The sequence below is a fragment of the Photinus pyralis genome, unplaced genomic scaffold, assembly GCF_008802855.1.
Source record: "Photinus pyralis isolate 1611_PpyrPB1 unplaced genomic scaffold, Ppyr1.3 Ppyr1.4_LG4, whole genome shotgun sequence".
In the NCBI taxonomy this organism is placed as follows: domain Eukaryota; kingdom Metazoa; phylum Arthropoda; class Insecta; order Coleoptera; family Lampyridae; genus Photinus; species Photinus pyralis.
This window is the reverse complement of record NW_022170511.1, coordinates 13,483,801-13,505,566: the sequence shown is the minus strand read 5'-3', so window position 1 is coordinate 13,505,566 and position 21,766 is coordinate 13,483,801. Positions and strand designations below refer to the sequence as shown.

Below are 21,766 nucleotides of genomic sequence, written 5' to 3'. Positions count from 1 at the left end.
TAAATCTAAACAAAACTTAGTAGAATACCCGTGTCATGTTTGGTACGAATTGTAGTCCCATTAGCATTGGAGCAGTGTTAGAATTTCATTTGGTAAATGTTCAGAATGAAAAACAAAGCCCAGAAGCTGTATAATTTATACGTGGACAACTGTGTCAGTTCTTAAAATACCGTGGAGGAGTTAATTTTCGAACAAAATCAGTTCAATTGTTAGCTGAAGCTGGAATGGACTTGAGACTTTGGATGTCAAATGTAGATGAGATGGAAGACAAGAATAGTCATCTGATTTCAGTACTAGGAATGCAGTGGGATCGAGTTTGTGACGAATTGTATGTTGATGTGAAACTCCCTACCTTACCTGAAATTATCACAAAGAAAGTTATGCTGTCTATTGCCCATCAAGTTTTTGATGCTATTGATATTGTCTGTCCAGCTGTGCTCCCAGTGAAAGTCATACTTCAGAAGACATTCATTATCAAATTGAATTGGAAGGAACCTGTCCCAACCGAAGAGAAAAAATTTACGGAATGGTATGAACAACTACATATTTTGTTAAGTCAAGTCAGAATTCCCAGATGTGTAACCGGAGGTGAATTTGATCGAAGTAAATGGTCATTTCACGTTTTTACGGATGCAAGTGGTTTGGCGTATGGTGCTGTGATATTTCTCCGCGTGGAACATGTGGGAAGAGTTTCAATGCAACTGATTTCTGCTAAGTCTCGAGTTGCCCCGATTAAGAGGATAACAATTCTACGTTTGGAATTGTTAGGCTGCTTAATTGGTACAAGATTGGCTGTTTCTGTGAAAAAAAGGATTAAAAGCTGAGGATATATTTCCTATTTTTTGATCTGATTCAAGTACTGCGAAAACCCTACGTCGACTCGATATTTGTGTAGACCAATTTGGGATTATGAGAGTTAAAACTAAGATTGTTTTATTGGAAGAAAGAAGATTTCAAGTTCCCTGCCATTTTTCATGGAAAAAACCCATTAGTTCAACAGTTGATTTTTGATGTACATAAGAAGTTATACCACGCTGGAGTCGGCATTGTGATGACTTGTAATAGCCCTACTATTACCGTCTCACGTTTCTGATTGATAAAAAATAAATCTACATAAATAAACCGATTATATTGAAAAAAATAAAATAAATCCAAATTCCACTGCACTCACAATTGATTTCCATTTTTATATTAAATCTTAATTACTCAATTACTTACATCTATCCTGAATCTGAATAATATTTAAATTTACTTAATATAACACTTAATTAAATACCTACAGCAATGAATATTCTTCTAACTTCTAACTTATATTTATCCTATCTATATAAAACCATTCGGCAAAAACAATTATAAAATGACAAAATAAAAATTTTATATGAATAAATTTCTAGGTAAATAACTTTTCATAAAAATAACTTACAATTTAGACAGTAGTATTCTTCCCCTTTTTAGATGGTGGGTATTGTAGTGGAGCATGATTTAGATTATTCTCAATCTTCGCCTATTAAATCCAATCGCGTAATCCCAATTGAACAACAATTTCTTAGCGCGCTTTTCGTACTTTAGGTATAATTTCTGAACGGAAGTCTTTCAATCGCACGTTAAACTAAACTGCAATTACTCAATGATTAATATTTTCCGAACAATTCACTATTCCAGAACGACCAACTTGTTCTTGGTTAAAAAATACGATTTTTTTATTAATACGCGCAACAAATTTTATTTGGTTTGGGCCTTTTTACTTAAATGGCCCGTTTCCGCGATGACACTCGTCCGTGCGAATATCTACGAAAAAACTTTATAAGTGGTGGCCGCGTTTTCCGCGGCGGTACCACGCTCCGCGTGAATATCTACACAAAAAGCTCCCAAATTTCTGATCATTTTGGTTTTTATATCGCGAGTAAACCAACGCCCGTAATTAACGCTCCCATCAAGTTTCTGGAAATAAACAAACTCATAATTTTTTAGCCTCGCTGTTTTATTACATATTTTTCTTAGAATCTATTGCGTCTTTTAACCGGTGACCTTTTTTAAATCACGTACTAATCGTTAACTCGCCCAAAATAGGAAGTCCAAAACCAATAACTCATCTTATATTTCACGATATTTGAAACTTAATTACATCGAAAAAAAAATGTTTATTAATTTTAATGAACATTACAACTTCACAGAAATCTGAATCATCGATACGCATTTCTACCCGAATATAATTTTGAAATCCACAAAACTTGCAAAATTTAACAAGCTTCCGTTACAGACTAAATTGAGAGAAAAATATTGGGTCATCAAAGCACGACGAACGGTACAATCTGGTATTTTCAACTGTGTAAAATGTAGAAAAGTTGGTGCTAAACATGTTACTGTGTTACCCTCCCTTGGAACGACTAGAAGTTAATAAAGTATTTGAAGTAGTTGGAGTGGATGCAACAGGCCCCTTATATCTAAAAAATCAAAAGAAGGTATGGATTATCATATATTCACTTGTGCAGTGTTTCGAGCTGGCAGATTAGAAGTTGTAAATTCATTGTCTACGGAAGCCTCCATTGGAGCTTCCACACAGTTTATTAAGATTAGAAGGAAGACCAAGACTTGTGATGAGTGACAACGGAACTAACTTTCAAGGATGCAGTAACTTCTTCAAATCATTGGATTGGCAAGTTATTGGAAAAGATACTGTTTTAGAAAAAATTTAAATTTAAATTCAATGTTGCTGCCGCTCCGTGGTGGGGTGGATATCGGGAACGGGCACATGATGCATGGGAGGCGTTAAAACAGCATCCAAAGATCAGCTGTTCAAGATTTGTACAGAGCTGTTTTCATTTGGTAGGACGTCGGGCGAGTATGTTCCCACACACGTAGCCAAGCTCAAGAGTCTATGGAACGAGCTGAATAACGGGTTAAAAGCTAAGAATGAAAATCCATTACCAGATCTACTATTGGTATGTAAAATTTTAAATATTTTACCAAGTAGTTTTGAGAATTTTAAATCGAGTTGGATGCTGTTAACGAAAGATCATGTTAAAACATTCGACGAATTAACCATGCAGATTATTATTTTCGAACGAAATATAAGACAGCCTTCAAGTAATGATAGTGATAAACAAGTAGCCTTGTTGGTTAAGTCAAATAAGCAGACAAAGAGGGGTACCGACAATTTCAATTTTGTATCGAAACTTAAGAAAGAAGATACCTGTAATTACTGTCAAAAGAAGGGTCACTGGGTGAGAAGTTGTAGAAAATGGATCACAGATGGTCGTCCTAAACGTAGTAGTAGCAGTAGTAATGCTGAAAGTAATGCTGCAGAGTCTCAGGTCGCTTTAGTCTCAATAGATAATGAAGTTTTAGCTGCTGAACCAAATTCAGAGGATTGGTTTGTGGATAATGGGGCTACTAGTCGTTCTGATTGGTATTGTACGTTTGATGAGTTTAAAGATCCGCGCACAATTAAAGCAGCTGGAGAAGAACGTTTGATTGCTATCGGGAGCGTAACTATCAAGGTCTCTTTAATTGTCAATGGAAAGAACCAACATATTTTATTGAAAGATGTTTGGTACGTTCCGAAAATTTCGAGAAATTTATTTTCACCATTGGCTGCGCATGATTTAAACAGTGAATTCAGATTCACCGTAACCACTTGCTCGTTTTTGGTAAACGGCATCACAGTGTTGAGTGGTATTCGAGAGAAGTTTGGATCATTGTATAGGGCAAATATTAATCCAATTTTGTCTCAAGACGGGGCGTCAGTAAAAATAGTAATAATAATAATAAAAAATATTAAAAAAAATAAAAAACAAAACTCCTTCTTCACAGAAACACACCACGTTATCACAACCCACTCGTATTCAACACAAACGCAAAGCCAAAGAAACACTTACACAATAAACTCCATTTAATAAAATTACAGGAATTATTATAATGATTTTTTTGTTTTCCTCTTTCCTGATAGCGTTGGCTATTGTGCCCATCAATAGCTATGTTGGTAAGTATGAATTACATACTATCTCTAGATTTCCAAAGTGAGTGTGTGAACTTTTATTTTATTTATTTATTTTTTTTTAGGACCCTATACATAACTTCACCAGACACGGACACTAATCGTTACTTGATTTTAATCCGTGCGATTAGTTAACTAGGCTAGACCTGAGTTCTCACAAGAAACACCGACAATAATAATAATACTTTATTGCTCAAACAGAAAACATTCCAATAATAGAGCAACAATACACTATTTACAAGAGTGAAATTAAAATTATAATTATAAATTCGATTAAATTGCGCAACCAAACCAAAAGCTTGAACAAGAGTTTAATCTTAAAGTTAAGTGTTATGATACAATTTGTGAACCGTGCGTATATGGTAAGGCTCATAGACTTCCATTTGGCAACAGAAAAAGTGCCTCACAACCGAAAGAACTAATTTCGGTCGATGTTTGTGGATCCTTTTGTGAGTCTTTTCAGAAAAAACGTTATTTAGTGGTATTTAAGGACAGTTATAGCAAATATCGCTACGGTTTTATTATTAAGGATAAATCTGATGTGGAAATGCGCTAAAAAAATGCGCTATTGTGGCCACCTTGTCCGTCCGTCCGTCCGCTCGTTTTGAGACACTACTAGTTCTTTATCTTAAGAGCTATTGTTCTACTTTTTTCGCTATTTGGTTCGTTATGGTGTCGAGTCTTGCACCAAGGAAGGATTTTTTCTGTATCGCTTACAAAAAAAGTTATTGTAAGAAAAACAAAAAACCGTTTTTTACATGTTCCATAATGTTACACTTTATAATTTTGCATTGCTATCTGTCGTCTGCCTGTTGGTCTGTCCGTCGTCTGTTCCTTTGCCTGTCTGTCCATCTATCTGTCCGTGTGAACGATAACTTTGTTTAGAAATGTTCGATCGCTTTTACATCTCCGTTAGTTATGAACTGAATTGCATTAAATTCAATATGGGCATAGCTTTAGCCATATAATACGCAATGCCAAAAGTTGAATCGAATCGATTCAAAATTCACAGTGCCCTTTTCGCATTTCGACCATTTATAAACCGAATTGCAAACTTTTTTACTTATAAAAGTATTTGAATGAAATTTGATACATAGGCACTTGGAATAAAGGAAAATCAAACCCCAATTTCAAAATTTGGTTTTGCGCATGCGCAGTGCCAACTTTTTTATTTATGGAAGAATTTAAACGAAATTTGATACATAGGCACTTGGGATAAGGGAAAATCAAACGCCAATTTCAAAATTTGGTTTTGCGCATGCGCAGTGCCAACTTTTTTATTTATGGAAGAATTTAAACGAAATTTGATACATAGGCACATGGAATAAAGGAAAATCAAACGCCAATTTCAAAATTTGGTTTTGCGCATGCGCAGTGCCAACTTTTTTATTTATGGAAGAATTTACACGAAATTTGATACATAGGCACTTGGGATCAAGGAAAATCAAACGCCAATTTCAAAATTTGGTTTTGCGCATGCGCAGTGCCAACTGTTTTATTTATGGAAGAATTTAAATGAAATTTGATACATAGGCACATGGAATAAAGGAAAATGAACCGCAAATTTCAAAATTTGGTTTTGCGCATGCGCAGTGCCAACTTTTTTATTTATGGAAGAATTTACACGAAATTTGATACATAGGCACTTGGGAATTTAGCGTTGGGCAAAAAAATCGATTAATCGATTATAATCAAACGATAATCGATAATCGGGTTTGATTATTCTATTAAATTAATCGATTAATCGATTACTTGATTAATCGGTTATTTGATTAATCGGTTATTTGATTAATCGATTGTTTGATTAATCAATTATTAAGTAAATTTTAATTGATTATTATTAGCTGGATCATCAGTTTACGCAAAAAGGAGCACTCACAGCTCACAAGTATTATTTTATTTTATAGCGGATGTTAAAACGTCACTTTAAGCAGCTAAAATGAATTAAGATTGTATCATCGAAACTAAAGCACACCTCATCGGAGAGTAAGCTGCCTAATCATTTATTTTTATTTATTTATTTTTATTTTTGACCTTCATTTTCAAATGGGCAGGGTTTCAGCCAAGGCTGTTCTACCAACCAACCCACTATGCATTTGCAAATATCCATGCCCGAACCCGGATTCGAACCAGGGCACTTTGTTGATTATTGATTAATCGATCTGCCTAGTAATGAACGATTTGATGAAAAGAGTAATGGAATTATTTTTTATTTCTATTATTAAATAATTAACGTATTAATGCATACAAACAAATATTTATCACTCCTTGTATGTGACAATCGACTTTTGATTAAACGATTAGGTGATTAATCGATTATTTGATTAATCGATGATTTGATGAATCGATTATTTGATTAATCGATTATTTGATTAAACGATTATTTGGTTAATCGATTATTTGATTAATCGACTATTTGATTAATCGATTAATCAGTGTAATCGATTATTTTTCATAATCGATTATCGATTATTCAAACCCGTAATCGCCCAGCCCTACTTGGGATAAAGGAAAATCAAACGCCAATTTCAAAATTTGATTTTGCGCATGCGCAGTGCCAACTGTTTTATTTATGGAAGAATTTAAATGAAATTTGATACATAGGCACATGGAATAAAGGAAAATCAAACGCCAGTTCCAAAATTTGGTTTTGCGCATGCGCAGTGCCAACTTTTTTATTTATGGAAGAATTTAAATGAAATGTGATACATAGGCACTTGGAATAAAGGAAAATCTAACATTAGTTTTAAAATTTAGGTTTGCGCATGCGCAGTTCCAACTTTCTTATTTAGAAAAGCATTGAAATGAAATTCTTCTCATAAACTGAAATTGAAGTAGCACGTGGCCGGATTTTTACGATTTTAATAGAAGTTGCATCTTACAAATGGGAAATGAATGCAAGTGGAAATGCTCTTTATGTAAATCGTTTACGATTACTTTTTAACTTGTTTTAATGTTACATTGGTAGTAAGCGAGGTAGTGAGTTATGATAACACCAAACTTTTCGTTTTCACTCTGTATCTCAAAAACTAGAAGCTAGATTGATTCTGTTTGTAGGAAACACAAGCAGAAACAATTAAATTCCATTATCCGTAAATATCAATTTTAGTTAAAAAAAACCGCTTCAAATGAAAGTTGTGATATTTACTTTGTGACTACGCTTTAAAAGAAACTTTGGAAAATACCTACCGGAAAACTGCCCGTGGGTAAATGAAATGAAGCCGGCCATGACCGCTGTATACCTCGAAACAACGAATTATCTCAGAGATTGAGAAGTTGGTTTATTTAAATTGGCTCATTTCTGTGGAGAAGCTCACCGATCGACAATTTAAAGATCTTAATTATTCGTGTTTTCTTCAAAGTAGAAGCACACCGAATAAACATTATTTTTTCTAAATGGCCAAGATATATCTACCTATTGCGAACTTGCTTACAAATTAGTTACAAGTAAATAAGATTAATTGCCAATTTTCTTTGTTCTAAAATTTTGCGCTCGTATAGCTGTAGGGTAAGTAAATTGCTATTTTTAAGAAGCTAACAAACACAAAGCATTTGAAATCAACTAAGTAATTCTATAACATTTTTTCTACATGCGATACGTCTTCCTTTCCTAGAAGATTTGATGTTTTTAGTGTAGAAAACGCGAAACACTGAAACACTATATTTGAAACAAAAGACTGTGTATACATTTTATTGACGTTAATCTCGACGTTAATTAAGGGTTGATATATCAATTTCAGGATTTAATGTTTTTAGTTTAGAAACTCGTGTAGAAACATTTCGTCCGTCTCCGATTCCAATTCCTTAGAAAAACGCCCTAGTCTAAACACCATTTCTGAGAAGCGAGCTAACAAGTATAAATTCTGCACAACTCTTGTGCAGATAAAGCGCATTTTTTTACCCGAAATAGCTTTTGTTTTGACATCACCAATGGATATATTTCTTCTCAATCGCCCTCTTCCGACAATCCATGCTTGAGGTATAAGGGAATATAGCCGATAACGCTAAGAGGTCGAGGAGGAGGGCTATGGTTGGTAGAAATTAATTCCTTTCGTTGAGACCTTTCATTAGAGTACCATGAAGGATAAAACTAGTTCCAGAAAAACGACTTAGTCTAAAACAATATTTCCGAGACTAATTCTAAGAAAAAAGAATTATGTGTGTATACATTTTATTGGTGTTATTTAAGGGTTGATACATCAATTTCAAGATTTGATGTTTTTAGTGTAAAAACACCCTTAAATTGGACTCGTTCGTCCCGTCTTTCAATGCCTCAGAAAAAGGACCTTTAAAGTTATAAGCGATCTCTATCGAAAAGCTAATAGTTACCTATGCCAAGTCAATGATTACAAGTACAGTTTCTGACACAGTTTATCAGAAAATCATGGACAAGGTTACGGCACAGGGAACGTATCATCCGGATTCCGGATCCTGAAAGATATGATGATCTATTGGAAAGTTTACACTCAATGGGAAGAAATTAGAGGATTCATTGCTTATTATGGAAGAGGTGATCAACGGGAGACCGCTAACGTATGTTAGTGAAGATAACGACGAATTAGAACCCCTAACTCCCTCCATATTTATGTCAAACCAATGTGGACTTAAGTTCCCGGAAGGAGATATGGATTCTGAAAATCTGAATTATCGATGGAGTACATGAAGAAACTGAGAGATGAGTTACGACAACTTTTTCTAAAGGAATATTTGTCCCAGCTCATAAGTAGAATAAATCAGAAGCCATCTCGTAAGCTCGCATTAAATGAAATTGTACTTGTTCGAAATGACCGTGTATTTTGACCCTTAGGTCGTGTTATGAAATTGATCCCCGGTAAAGATGGAATTGTTCGAGTAGTCAAAGTGAAAACAGCTACAAACAAAACCCATTCAAAATCTGTAGGTACTCATTGGAAGTGAACCCTTCGAGGACTACATTGATGACCTCATTGTTAACTGTAACGCAGATAGAAGTTGAACGTGAATTGAAACCTGTGGAGTCAATTGTGGGAGAATGTAAATTATCGAGTTAGTAGGTACAAGACTGAAGCTTAATTTTTATTGACAGTTTTTTTGACATGTACATACATGGTAGGTACGTACAATAAGACAGGTACATATACCTATATGCCTTTTTGCACACATAAGCTTGTAGAAAGAAATATTGTGGTTGGTTAAACTCTTTATTTCTAAAAGAATAATGTCCATCTAAGAAGCGACAGGTTAGCTGTTCCAGTTTTTAAAAGAAGTAGGTCCATTTACGTAAATTGTAACAAAGTATTAGTAAACTTGAGGTAACCGTGGGAAAAAAATTCAACGTTACAGTCTTGTCCACATTATTTGCAATTAGTTACGTAAAGGTAAGAGCGTAGAAGCATTGCGGTTGGTTCAGGCTCGTCAGGCTATTTTGTAATGTTTAAATGCACTTCATTAGTCCAAACAGATTAAGTGAATGGTTTTTATCTGATAAGGCTACTTATTTGTTAATTGAAGTTGAATTAAGGTAATGGAAGTTCATGCGTTCCAAATTTCAAAACCCTACCCCCAAATGATCACTTTTGGCAATTAATATAGTCCAGATCACCTGTCTTAACTGGTCGGGGCCCATCCAGAACCACTTCCTTTGTCACGGACTGTTGAGTAAATCGCACTAGCTGACACTTTCCGAGAGCTGATAAGTACCGTTATCATAAGTATCCTCCTATCAAAAACAATGCCGTCGTAAATCTAAAGGTGCACGTAATTGCAATTTTGCAATTGAACTCAAACTGGAATACCCATTTTTTTCAATCGCCCATTGTCTACGAGTTCTTCAACTCGCAACCTTGGACGTCTACGTTGAGGGACTGGTTTTCCAGTTTTGACGTAGAAAAAACGAAGATTTCCAGTTGGAACGCAGGTTGGGGAAATCCCATTTCTGCGATTATTTGCGTAGGAAAATAGAAGCAGATAAAAAGGTGATGTGCGGCGTGAGAATCATGGAGTAAGATCTGGTTTCGTGTCCGAAAGACGTTATCGTGATTGATCCATTTATAAACAAATCGTTGATAAGAGGTCATTAAGTGTTGTTAATTCCCAATAATCAGTTCAAGGCCTGAGAGACTTAATGCAATGGTAAGCGATAAGTAATTAAGGATGCACTAGGGCCTTTTTTGGGTACCCCATTGCTCAACTGGGTTTCTAAGGTGCCAAATTGCAAAACTACGCGCAATTCGTTAACATTAATGCAACAAGGCTTTGGCGCGGAAAGATAATTACATTAATTATACTTCTGCACAAAAATAATCATTGTAATTACAAGAATTCTTGTATAATCGTAATTTTTCCCTTGACATTTCATTCGTTAATTGGCTCATTAATTAACATTGTTGATGATATCATAACACCTGCCCGATTTATTGTAAACAAATATGTCGCTAAATTGACAACTAACAATAAATTAAGTAAAACCAAATCGAGAATGTGGTTGACCGACGAATTTCCGAAATGTTTTAATTTCAATAAATTAATTTATTATCTTCTCAGCCTTGGATTACACCCTGAATAACCAAATTCTTGCCATTGTTTATAATCGACTCAACGTAAACAAGTTGTTTCATTTTCAGCCTGAATTTTAATTTAATCTTTTTTGTTGTATCGTTTCTTGTTATTAGTGTGACATAATCAAAGTTACAAAACTGCACGTCATTTTTTATTTACAATAATAAACCATCTCTTATACACTTCACCAAAATCTTCCTTTAAAAACATACGCTTCATCTCTGGTCAGTTTGTTTAACTTTCAAAAATAAAGTGTTTAGTTTTTGTACCTTGTAGTGTTGCGGCTTAAAAAGACAACTGTGTAAAAATGAATATTAGAAACACCGCTCAAGATGTAAGTATGATGCAAGACACATCTGATGAATGTACTTAATCATTAATTATAAATTTCCATGGAAACAAAAGTGACCCTAGTCATTCACACATAATATCAAGCACGAAGTACAAGCACAATATTTAAATAGGCTGTCTAGACCTATATAGAAAACACCGTGTAAATAAATATTTACCTACCTTTTAATTGCTGAAATTTGTAACGTCTTAGTTACATTTACAGGGGTCAGAAACCCCCCTTGTATGTAGAACTTAATTTTTATGTTAAACTGTAACAATTAATTTTTTGTGATAAAATTTACTACCACGGCTAGCTCAGTAACCAATGACTTACCTTGCGGAAGGTTGGTTTTTTATCTCCTTCTGAAAATTAAAACCTGATGCTAAATAAAAATGTATCCCACATCAAAGAATGGTATTACTGAACTTAATTAATTCAATGAACTCCCATTAACAGCTGATTTTCGTCTTTGGAAAGGTAGCAGCGAGTGGAAAATTGGATGGTTCCGCTGCTAACCTAAAACACAACCGCCGTCGTTTTTTCCCCAATCCCTCATCCTAACCAATTTACATTATCTCGCATCTATTCAGACGGAACCAATCCAAAGTTGAATACGCAATCGCTAAAAAAAAACTGACTCGCGCCTACCATTCGTATGCAGCAGCACACATGAAACTTTACGCATACAAAATACCCAAACAGAACTGAAACATTTAAACTGCAACGCGAACTCCCGTTACAAGTACTAACATCTAGCAGAAGATATATTTCTACAACAATAAAGTATGCAAATGTTCAAAATTACCCTAATAACTTACGATTTGCAACAAAAAAAGCATAAATTATTTGTCTTTCACCTTTTTACCGGTTGCAGTTTTATTTATGATTTTACTAGATCTTCCCCCGCGACTTTATACGCTCAATATTAATGGTTATATGACCCAGCGTACAGAATGAAAATGTTAATACATCGGCAATTGCAGCTCATATCGCACATAGATTCTAAACCGAAGAGTTTTTGTTAGCAGCGCCCCACCCCTGGGCCTTGTAACTTGTTCCTCGTGCGGGATATCCAAGCCTACCGTTAAGATTGGAGATCAGTCACAGCCTGAGATGTCGCAACTAGTTCTGTTGCAGTATTTCACACCCCATCATCATGGGGATCTTCAGAAACATAGAAAATAGGACGATGATCAAATTAAGGAAAAGTGCAATTAAACACAATTATTATCACGCTTTCAAGAAAACCAAAAAATTCCGACCTCTTACAAGAGTTACACGCTCGGCTTTCTCAAATTACACAAGACTTTACATTTACCGGGTTCGTAAACACACGTGACCAAGTTTAAATGCAATTAGCCCATGTACCTATTCATAGAGATTATGTTTTGTTTATTGTATCCAATGGTAACTCGTATATATTACAATAAATTTGTTTAAAAACTGTTAATCAGTAAACTTTAAGTGAATAGGTTTCTGATTCTTAAAAAATGGACTAAAATGACTATACAAGGTGTTTCAAAGTTTGCTACAACTATTAGCAGACTGCTAATTAGGTAGTGACATACTATACAAATGTTTCATTTGTATAAGTATGTTAATTGATTCTAGGTCAAGAAGGTGACAATGGTTTAAACAAACTTTTATGATTATTTATGTCTCGCTAAATTAATAATTAAATCGCGACTCACGAACTGAAAATAGGGACCTGATATGATATATGATACCGCATTTCTGCATACCCAACATCAAAGGTGTTCAAGTTATTCCATATTTGTCAAAATTTGCTTTTCTGTTGAGCCCTGTACATATCAGTCCGTGACTGCCGTGAATTTTGATCGTCCTTTTACCGGGAGTTTTAAAAATAATGGTCGATTTCAATAACTTCCAAAGGTGATTCTTTCAAATAAAACATGTCTCAGTTCATTTACCCGTAGGTGCACAAAAAGAAAACATTTATTTGCTATCACAAATCAGAATGGCGGCTCGTTTAATACTGACATTTATTCGAAAAAATCTTACTTTCGAACTAAACCTGCTTGCTTTTTGAAAACAAGACTCGAATGAATTAATTTTCGAATTTTTCTCGTTATCAAGACGCAGAAACGTTCACATTGTATGGGTTTGAAAATGTTACCTCCATGTTGATGACGTAATGATGTTGATTTTTTTTACTGACTCATTGACTTGTAATTGCTCCCTAGGTTATTAACTCCAGTAAAACACCTGTAAATACATAATGTGGTCCAAAACTTAGAGGAAAAATTGGGAAAGTTGTGTTCAGATAAACGGCCAAATTTTTATCGATACGTTACCTGACTTATATCTTCAAATCGATAAATACTGTCAAATGTAGGTATTGTCTGATTTATTGTAACTGTGACGTCACAGGTAAACGGTTTCCACATCCCAAAATTATTACGAAAATATATAATCTTACATCCTTTTTACAGCAATCTCCATCAATAAATATGTCTTCGTACATGAAGTGGAAGTAGATAGCTCTTCTAATCTGCTAGATTGGCGTTGGACATTGTTCCTACTCGTTGATCAATTGTTGCTGTGCTTGGAAAAGCATCTTATTGTGGAACACTATTGTCGCTTTTTCCACCAAATAATAATTAGTTAGACGCCACATAATATATACGTCAAACTTGTCTTGCGTACTTCACGCCTCTGTAGTCTCTCCCGAATAAACGCGCGCGCACGTCTCATTTACCCGCGAAACCGAAACATCGAATCGCGCACCTAATTTCGTTGAAATTTCATAGTTATCCACTGTAACGGTTAGTTGCAAATTGCTATATACACGGTAGTTCAAAAATACACGTTCTGGTACCATCTCAACGCGAATAATAATTAATTCTTTCTCCCTGACTAATCCCCTCTCCCCATTTGACCTGTCTCTTTTTTATATCACGTGTGGTAGTCAAATCCGCCCTGTTTTTTATTGTACCAATTGGAATCGGTACATTCATGAAAGCACAAGAAAAAGAGGTTATCCTTCAGCGCCACGAGGATACAGATCCAACAGTTGCAACTCAATTGCACTAAGAAGACGAAAGCTTAACATAATTTTTCGGAAATAGTCGATTCTCTCGTTTCCTGGCGGTTATTTCACGGAGCTGGACAACAGGGCGCGGTCATTTCAATGCGGGACAATAAGGCGCAGGGACAAAAAAAGGCGCGAGACAATAAGACACAAAGACAAAAAGTCGCGAGGACATATGACTCCGGGTGATAAGGCGTCGAATATTCGGACACTAAAAAGTCTATTTTCCCATCGCCCAACATTTATGTAACGGCTTAGTTAAATGTACAAGGCGCGAAGATCTTATTTGCACAAAATAAAATTGAACCTCTACGGCCCTGGCAAAAAATTTCAATGTGGCAATTAATGTTTATTTGACCCACGGCTAGCTCAGTAATAAATATATTTTCAAACGTCTTGCCTTGCGGAAGTTTGGCCCTTTACCTCTTCTTAGAATTTGAAATTCAAAATCTAATGCTCTGGTTTGATTAATCCGGTGTTCGTGCCCCGATTGGATTCAATCCGAGAAAGCTTTTTTTCTTATCACACGAAAATGTTCCTTCGCGTATATTTTACCACTCGTAAATAATTTACTGTAATCGCCAATTCGCGCACACTTATATTTGGTGGTTAAACTGCTAATTTGTACTACTATTCGAATAGATTTCACTAAGAAATTGCACGTTTTGGTTCTCGAATTTCGACCGCAATTTTTCGCACATATGCGAGGAGATTATATTTGTTGCAACACAGCTAAAAATTTCGACCCACGGGTGTTTGTACGTGATCGCCCGGGAAAACCTGCTCTCGCCCGTTAGAAGTTCCGAAACGGGACCTATTTTCTGAACGCAACCACCTCGAATGGTAAACCTGCATTTTTGTCACGTGCTCGGCTTTACAGAACGGAACGAAACTCATGTGTTCGAAGTGATCGTGGCAACCGCGCTCGTTATTGCCCAATACTTTTCTTGTTATCGCCAGACATACTTTTGTTCATGTTCGCTATGAAGCGGTATATGTGTAAATTTTCCTGTCTTTAACAAACCAAATTTTTTAAACGGCACGGCGGCCGTCTCTTACACTTCCAATACTTTTTCTTTTTCTACTCTGTCAAATGCTGGCTTAAAGGTATAAACTGTATCTCGCCCTTCGTTCTTGTATCTGTCCATTTCTTGATCGTTTTATCTTCCCTTTTAGACTCATTTACATCGGTTGGTAATCCGATTTTATCCTTGTTCCTACCTTAAATTCCTTTTTCTGACAATTTCAATTCTCTTCTTTATTTCATTCACTTTTTATCTCGTGTTTCTCTTCTCATCCCGTCCTAGAGTCCTGGAATTTTTTGCAGTAGGTAGCCTATACCTTGAAGGTGTGCCAGACGGTCATCAAATCTCGCTGTCTAAAATGCCCCCCCCCCACCCACCCCACGAATTATTTCCTTAGATGCTGTTTTTGAAAGTAAAACGTGCATAACTTTTACATACGACAACCAATTGATCTCAGATTTTGCATACGCATGGTCTTAATAATGGTGCCAAGCTTTTAAAAATGGAAGGGGGGGGGGTAAACACATGTTCCTCTACTCTTCATGGTATTCTAATTCAAAGTCTCATCGAAATAAATTGGTTTGTACAAACTATAACTTTCCCGTGCGACTCTTTTTTGAAATCAATGAGCGACGGGGCCTGAGAGGGGGGGGGGTAAAAATTAATTTTATCTCTCATTGTATTTTAATTAAAAGTCTCAACGAAAGGAACCGTTTTCTACCAACTACTGCCCTTCTTTCTGTCCTCTTATCAAAGTACGGGGAAGAGGGGAAGGGGGAGGAGTGGAACTAGTTTTTTCCTTCATGGTACTTTCATGAAAGGTCTCAACGAAAGGAATTAATTTCTAGCAACCATAGCCCTCCTCGACATCGTGATCGGGTATATTACCTTATACCTCAAGAACGGATTGTCGCAAGAGGGTACTCACAAAGGGCGATTGAGACGTCTGCAAGAAATATATCCATTGGTGATGTCAAAACAAAAGCTATTTCGGTAAAAAAAATGCGCTTTATCTGCACAAGAGTTGTGCACAATTTATAGTTGTTTTAATTCCCTATTCTGACAGTCACCTTCATAATAGCATTGAATATCCAACTCTGGATATTCAATGGAGTTGGATATTCAATGATAATAGCTATAGTGTTGATTAGGTTCGAAGAACCAATTGATATATTAGGATGACGTGTTCTATCTCCATTGCCTTGGAATTTCCATATAAAGTTATAATCGACAAGTAAATAAACACAATGAAACTGATAAAGTTTCATGGCTCAATTTCAATAGTAAGATAGCAGTGTGCGGAATGTTTTTAGTTGCAACGTGACTAACGTCCGTGACTGGCAAACCCAAGTTTACCTTTGCCGTCATTCGTGTATTATAAAAATGTTGATTACGCTGTGATATTGGCAAAGAATTTTGGAAACTGTGATTATTTTCGTGTTGAGATTCCCAAAGCAAAAAATGAAACATTAGGCGTCGTCCAAGGCTGTGAACAACACGTAGATACTTCACGGTCTACACTTCACGATTGCGAAGTAATCTTGAATCAATGACGACTTCCGCACTTATTAGAAGCATAATTAAAATTTCAAATTCGCGCGCTGTGTTATTAGTATAATTTGCTGTGGTTAGCCAGCGGGAAAATCCAATGGACGATGTGCTTGGAAAGTTCCACTCTACCCACTAACTGATACCTTTCGTTTTAGGCTTGCAAAGTGGTCGATATAAGAATGGACGCCGACTGCGAGGAGGCGATCCAGCACATACGAAATGGTGAAAAGTACAAGTATCTTCTTCTCGGTCTGCGTGAAGGTCCGCAACTCCATTTGGACGACTATGGTTACATGCACGAGGGAGTGGAACGTACGCTCTCGAGGTTGCGATCGGATCAGTGCTACTACATGTTGTACTTTGACGACCATTCCGCGGGAAAAGGAGAGCTTGTTTTGGTAGCTTGGCTTCCTAGGCATATTCAGAATTGCGAAAGTGATCTGTATCACAGGTAGGAAATTGGGCTGAGAGATCCATCAGCTTGATGATTTTGTACCGTAGGGCTTTGATGATTGTTAAGGCGCTTTTGAAAGTCGAACATCTTCTAATCCTGAATGATGGAGTTGTGAGCTCGCCAACGTTTAAGGATTCCATTCGCAAGACACTTGGTAAGCATCATGTTCGTTGGCCCAAAGCTGGTCTAACAGTTCTCTTTAAGCTTGCGCCAGAAATAAGAATATAGTCCGCGTTCCCGCGCTGGACCATCCGATCGATGTGGAAGGCCTCGGATGCCTGTACTTTAAAAGGATGTTCGCGAATAGGGCGAAAATCGCTCAGGTAAGTGGGTAACGTGTCCAATAGTCACTCATCAATTCGACTGTAGATTGATGCCGTAACCGGGAAAAGTACAACCCATGGTGAGCTCCTGCGGGACTCTATTCGGCTCGCGATGAACATGAAGGAGCGCGGAATTGGAAGGGGGGACATCGTGACGATATGCAGCATCGACAACGACGTTGTAGCTATGCCGACCTATGCCACCCTCTTCTTGGGCGCAACAGTTTCCGCACTTGACGTGTCATTTAGCTTAAACGATTTTGTGAACAGCTTAGGCCAAATTGCACCAAAAATAATGTTCGTGGAATCCAAAGCGGTCGACAAAGTCGAACGAGCGCTAGAAATTGTTGGGCAAAAGTGCGAACTGGTTGTTATCGGAAAAGCGGATGTTCACACACCCTTCTCATCCTTAATACAACCAGTACCCGGCGAAAACGACTTTCGCCCGATACCGGCCAAAAGCTTACTTGACACCGCCTACATTGTCTTCACCAGCGGTTCCACTGGTGTACCAAAGACAATCTGCCACAACCACCACGCTCTCCAATTCCAATTACGTAACTTCATGTAAGCATCTCCACTAGCTGCAACCCATCTCTCTAAGCCCAACAATTGCAGAAGCACGCAGTTCTGTTGGGACCTCGTTCTCCACTACTCCACACCTTACTGGACGCTCTACACCAAATTCCTAGGAATGGCAACCATCCTGGGCACGTCGCGACTAATCTACCCCGACTTCAGCGAAAAAAGCTGGCATTTCACCAAGTACAAGGTAACTAAAGCGCCACCTTTTCAAATAATAACGTCGCCTTTCCCCCAGGTCACCTTCATGTTCCTTTCCGTATCGGAAATCACCAGCATGTGCGCCTACGAAAGGCCGAGGAACGTCGATCTTAGCGGACTGAAGATCATGGTCGGCGGTAACGTCATAAATAATGATCATCTGAAAAAGCTGGAGAAGGTATTCTACGATACCGAGATCTATCTCTCGTACGGAATGACCGAGGTGCCGTGCGGATTAACGACGTTCAAGCCTAACACGAAACTCGATAGGGAACTGAAGAAGAAGTACCCAACGTCCGTTGGTCTGAGTGTTTCCGGTTTGTCATACAAGGTAAGCCTGTCCAAATTTCAGGAAATTGTTCAAAATTCACAAAAATAATCAACAACAAGTACCCGAAAACATCCTCGCTCACGTGGGGGATACCACGAATTAATGTAATCGGCTTTGATTGGTCCCGCGAATATAATACAAAATGGCGAAAAAGTGGGTCCATTCTACTATCGAGTTTTTACAAATAAATCCTTATAATTATTAATGGCGCCAGGATAAAGAAAAGCCTATTTTTAAAATTAATTTTCCCAACGAAATTGAGCTATAAATAATGGTTTCGAAATTTTTATCGTGATTCTGGTAGAACAAAATAAAAATCTTGAACACTGTAGTAGTTAATGGCCCGTATGAATAAAAGTAAGCAAATGCTTATACTTGCAAAATTCAAAGTAAATACTCGTAACTGCCCCTTCATACTGGTCTGTTTAGCATGGTTTAGCAGCGCTGCACTGCGTCTTGTCCTTCTGCTTAGAAGCGCTGCTAAGTTGCCCAGTGCGAAGGAGCACTTACGAGTATTTACTTTGAATTTTGCAAGTATAAGCATTTGCTTACTTTTATTCATACGGGCCATCGGCACGGACAGACAGACGGATAGATGAAGCCTGAAGTAGTAGTAGTACTTTCTCAAAAAAGAAAGCTCTCAGAAAAGTTGTTCCCCTACTTTCTAAAGACATAGAGGGTTCAAATGATTTTTCTCGTTTGCTAAAAGGTATTCCATACCCCCCTCCCAGACCTCCCCCACCCCGTTTACACCCTTTCCCGAAATATTTAGTGCTTTTGGCACTTGTATTATAATTTTTAGGAAGATTTGATATCCTCTATGAAAAACTATGGTAGAATCTTTAAAGTTGAACGTTTTGAGGAAGAATGTAGCACCGGGGGATCTGGGGGGTGTAGAATACCCCCCAGTGCCCTGAAGAACTTGTTATATGTGTCAGGAAATAACCAGTGATTTCTTTTTTTACGGGGGGGGGGGGGGGATTCGATCCATACCCGAGTTCTTAGGGCTGACCGTTTTGAGGAAGAATATAGCACGGGGGGGGGGGGAGCCCTTTATTTTCAAAAGAGAAGGAGGCATCTTAATGAGCTCCAAGGCTTAAAATGATTTTTTAAGGCTGGGGTGTGTAGAGTCTCAAAAAAGAAAGCTCTTCAAAAATTTCAAAGTTGGTCCCTTATTATTTCGAAAACACTCAATAATACTGCTCAATAATCTTACAGATCGTTGATCCCGAAACCGAAGAAATCCTGGGCCCGAACAAAAAAGGCGAACTGCGCATCAAAACCCCGTTCCCGCTGAGCGGCTACTTCAAAGTGCAACCCTCCTCCCTCTGGGACTCCTTCGGCTGGCTAAAGAGCGGCGACCTGGCCTACTACACCGAGGACCACTGCTTTTACGTCGTCGATCGCATCAAAAACATGTTCAAGTACAAGGACTACCACATCGTGCCCAGCGTGCTCGAGCGCGCCCTCGAATCGCACCCGTCCGTCCGCAAGGCGGCCGTCATAGGCCTGCCGGACGAGGAAAACGGGCACCTTCCCCTCGGCGTCGTCATATTGAAATCGACGCAGGAATCGGTAACGGGATCGGTCCTGCAGGCGTTTGTCGACGGAAAGGTGGCCGACTACGAGAGATTGCGCGGCGGCGTAAAGATTGTCGATAAATTTCCCACGACATCAACCGGGAAAATACGCAAATGGTTATTACAAAACATGATAATTAATGCAAATTGAGTGCTGTTATAGTATTAATTTTATTATTGTATTTAAGTAATGTAAGATATTTTTGTATTATACTTTATAAATAAACCTTGTTTTAACATTCATTCTCCTCTCAATAGTTATCATCAAACTGGGAGATTGAAACGATAAAGATCAATTCCTACACCAATAAGCTTGCTTCTTCTCAACCAATATAACCCCTAGAAACGTCCAAACTGACATTCCTCATCAACTTTTACGTTGACTGACTCTGTCCCTATAAACAAAACCCGCTGCGGATCAGGCTCAATAACGGTGTATATAGCTTCAGCAGGATTGTAACGTAATTCTAGTTAATTTCGTCTCGAGTCGCGACTCTCTGGCGCCACCAACTTTCGCACGCATTTAACTCGACAGGGCCCACACATGCACATTCTCCGTAGGATTTTCTATATCCATAGAATGGAGAAAAGTATGTGGAAAATGTCCGATGTAGGTATGTGTAACTGCAAGGGATACACGTTTGGCAGACTTCGCACAGTACATATTGTGATGTTGAACCCTTACAGATAGGCAACAAATCTTACTACTAAAGAAATTTCAAAATCCCGTTCTGCGCATAGGTACATCAATTAGTTTACTCGTAGAAATTAAGGTTGGGGTTTGAATATATATTCAAAGGGTTGGGTCAGTTGCGTTACATTACAGTGTCGTTTCAGCCAGCTGTCTTGCAGGAATTTTAAAAATTCAGGCTTCTTTTCTTGTTGCATTATTGTTTAATTATATTAAATTTCGTTCCTAAATAGAGACTTACGTAAATATTATATGAAACAGGTCCATGTTTTTCCATTTTCAGTTCTAATAACAAACGTGCAAATTAGTTCGTAAACACGATTTCTGACAAGAACTGTTTCCAGAAACACTATTTTAAATATATTCTTTCAATTCTTTGGTGGGTGAAATTATCAGGAAACCATCTACACAAGTCGGGAGTAAGGGGCCGTTTTACAAGTCATTTAACGCGGGGATCCCTTTTAATAGCTTGATCATAACCTCAAATTGGATTATTGCACACAACAGAAAAATTACAAAAAAAACGGCCGTTCTGGAGACGAAACTATGTAAAATAATACCAAAACAGATGTGTAGGTACTTACACTCTTCTCACTTTCTTTATCCAATTTTCTCTTCTTTGCAACTCATATGGTCTGTTGGGAAAGCTGTAGAATGTTACAAAAGAGTCCGTATTTATGTACGAATTATTGCATCCAACAACACAACAAGAAACTCTGGACGAACGAAAAGTGTTTTTCGAAATCATAATTGTTGTTTTATTTGGAGTAAGCTTGTAAATATTAATACAGTAATAAACGGTCGATGAACTTGTTTCACCACATCTTATGTTAAATTCGCCACCAGACGGCGCCACATCCGAATATGCTACTCGCCTTGATGTGTATGTGTTACAGTTGTTACTCCGCAAGTATGTAAATTATCCGGCTATTGTGTACTAGAAGATTAATTATATTATATAAACACCCTGTACAATAAAGATAAAGCAAACTGCGATACACTAAAGAAAATGTCCATTACATTAATATATACAATTTATATCATTGGAATAGGTATATTGACTACGACCCTATAAAGCACAACAAGGCAAGCTACAAAAGAGGTAATA

At 37.3% G+C, this 21,766-nt stretch overlaps 1 protein-coding gene across 3 annotated transcripts; it reads left to right on the top strand.

Annotated features, from left to right (window-relative positions):
- Positions 1 to 9,874: 9,874 nt before the first annotated feature.
- Positions 9,875 to 20,210, top strand: LOC116168401 (luciferin 4-monooxygenase-like). Of its 3 annotated transcripts, none has more exons than XM_031484206.1 (8): positions 9,875 to 10,108; positions 16,652 to 16,947; positions 16,998 to 17,104; positions 17,155 to 17,273; positions 17,320 to 17,840; positions 17,892 to 18,045; positions 18,094 to 18,387; positions 19,606 to 20,210. In XM_031484206.1, exons 1-8 carry the CDS (start codon positions 10,106 to 10,108, stop codon positions 20,116 to 20,118), a joined length of 2,007 nt encoding a protein of 668 aa, XP_031340066.1. In that variant the 5' UTR covers positions 9,875 to 10,105; the 3' UTR covers positions 20,119 to 20,210. The 3 variants fall into 3 exon arrangements, with proteins under 3 accessions (XP_031340066.1, XP_031340064.1, XP_031340065.1); XM_031484204.1 differs by lacking the exon at positions 9,875 to 10,108 and adding an exon at positions 10,734 to 10,868; XM_031484205.1 differs by lacking the exon at positions 9,875 to 10,108 and adding an exon at positions 16,231 to 16,602.
- Positions 20,211 to 21,766: the final 1,556 nt, after the last annotated feature.

Excerpts from the sequence above, each read along its gene's own strand:
- LOC116168401 (XM_031484204.1), top strand. The coding sequence starts at position 10,842 with ATGAATATTAGAAACACCGCTCAAGAT. Across the intron at positions 16,948-16,997 it reads GAAAGTGATCTGTATCACAG|GGCTTTGATGATTGTTAAGG; the intron begins GTAGGAAATTGG and ends TTTGTACCGTAG. Across the intron at positions 17,841-17,891 it reads TTCCAATTACGTAACTTCAT|AAGCACGCAGTTCTGTTGGG; the intron begins GTAAGCATCTCC and ends CAACAATTGCAG.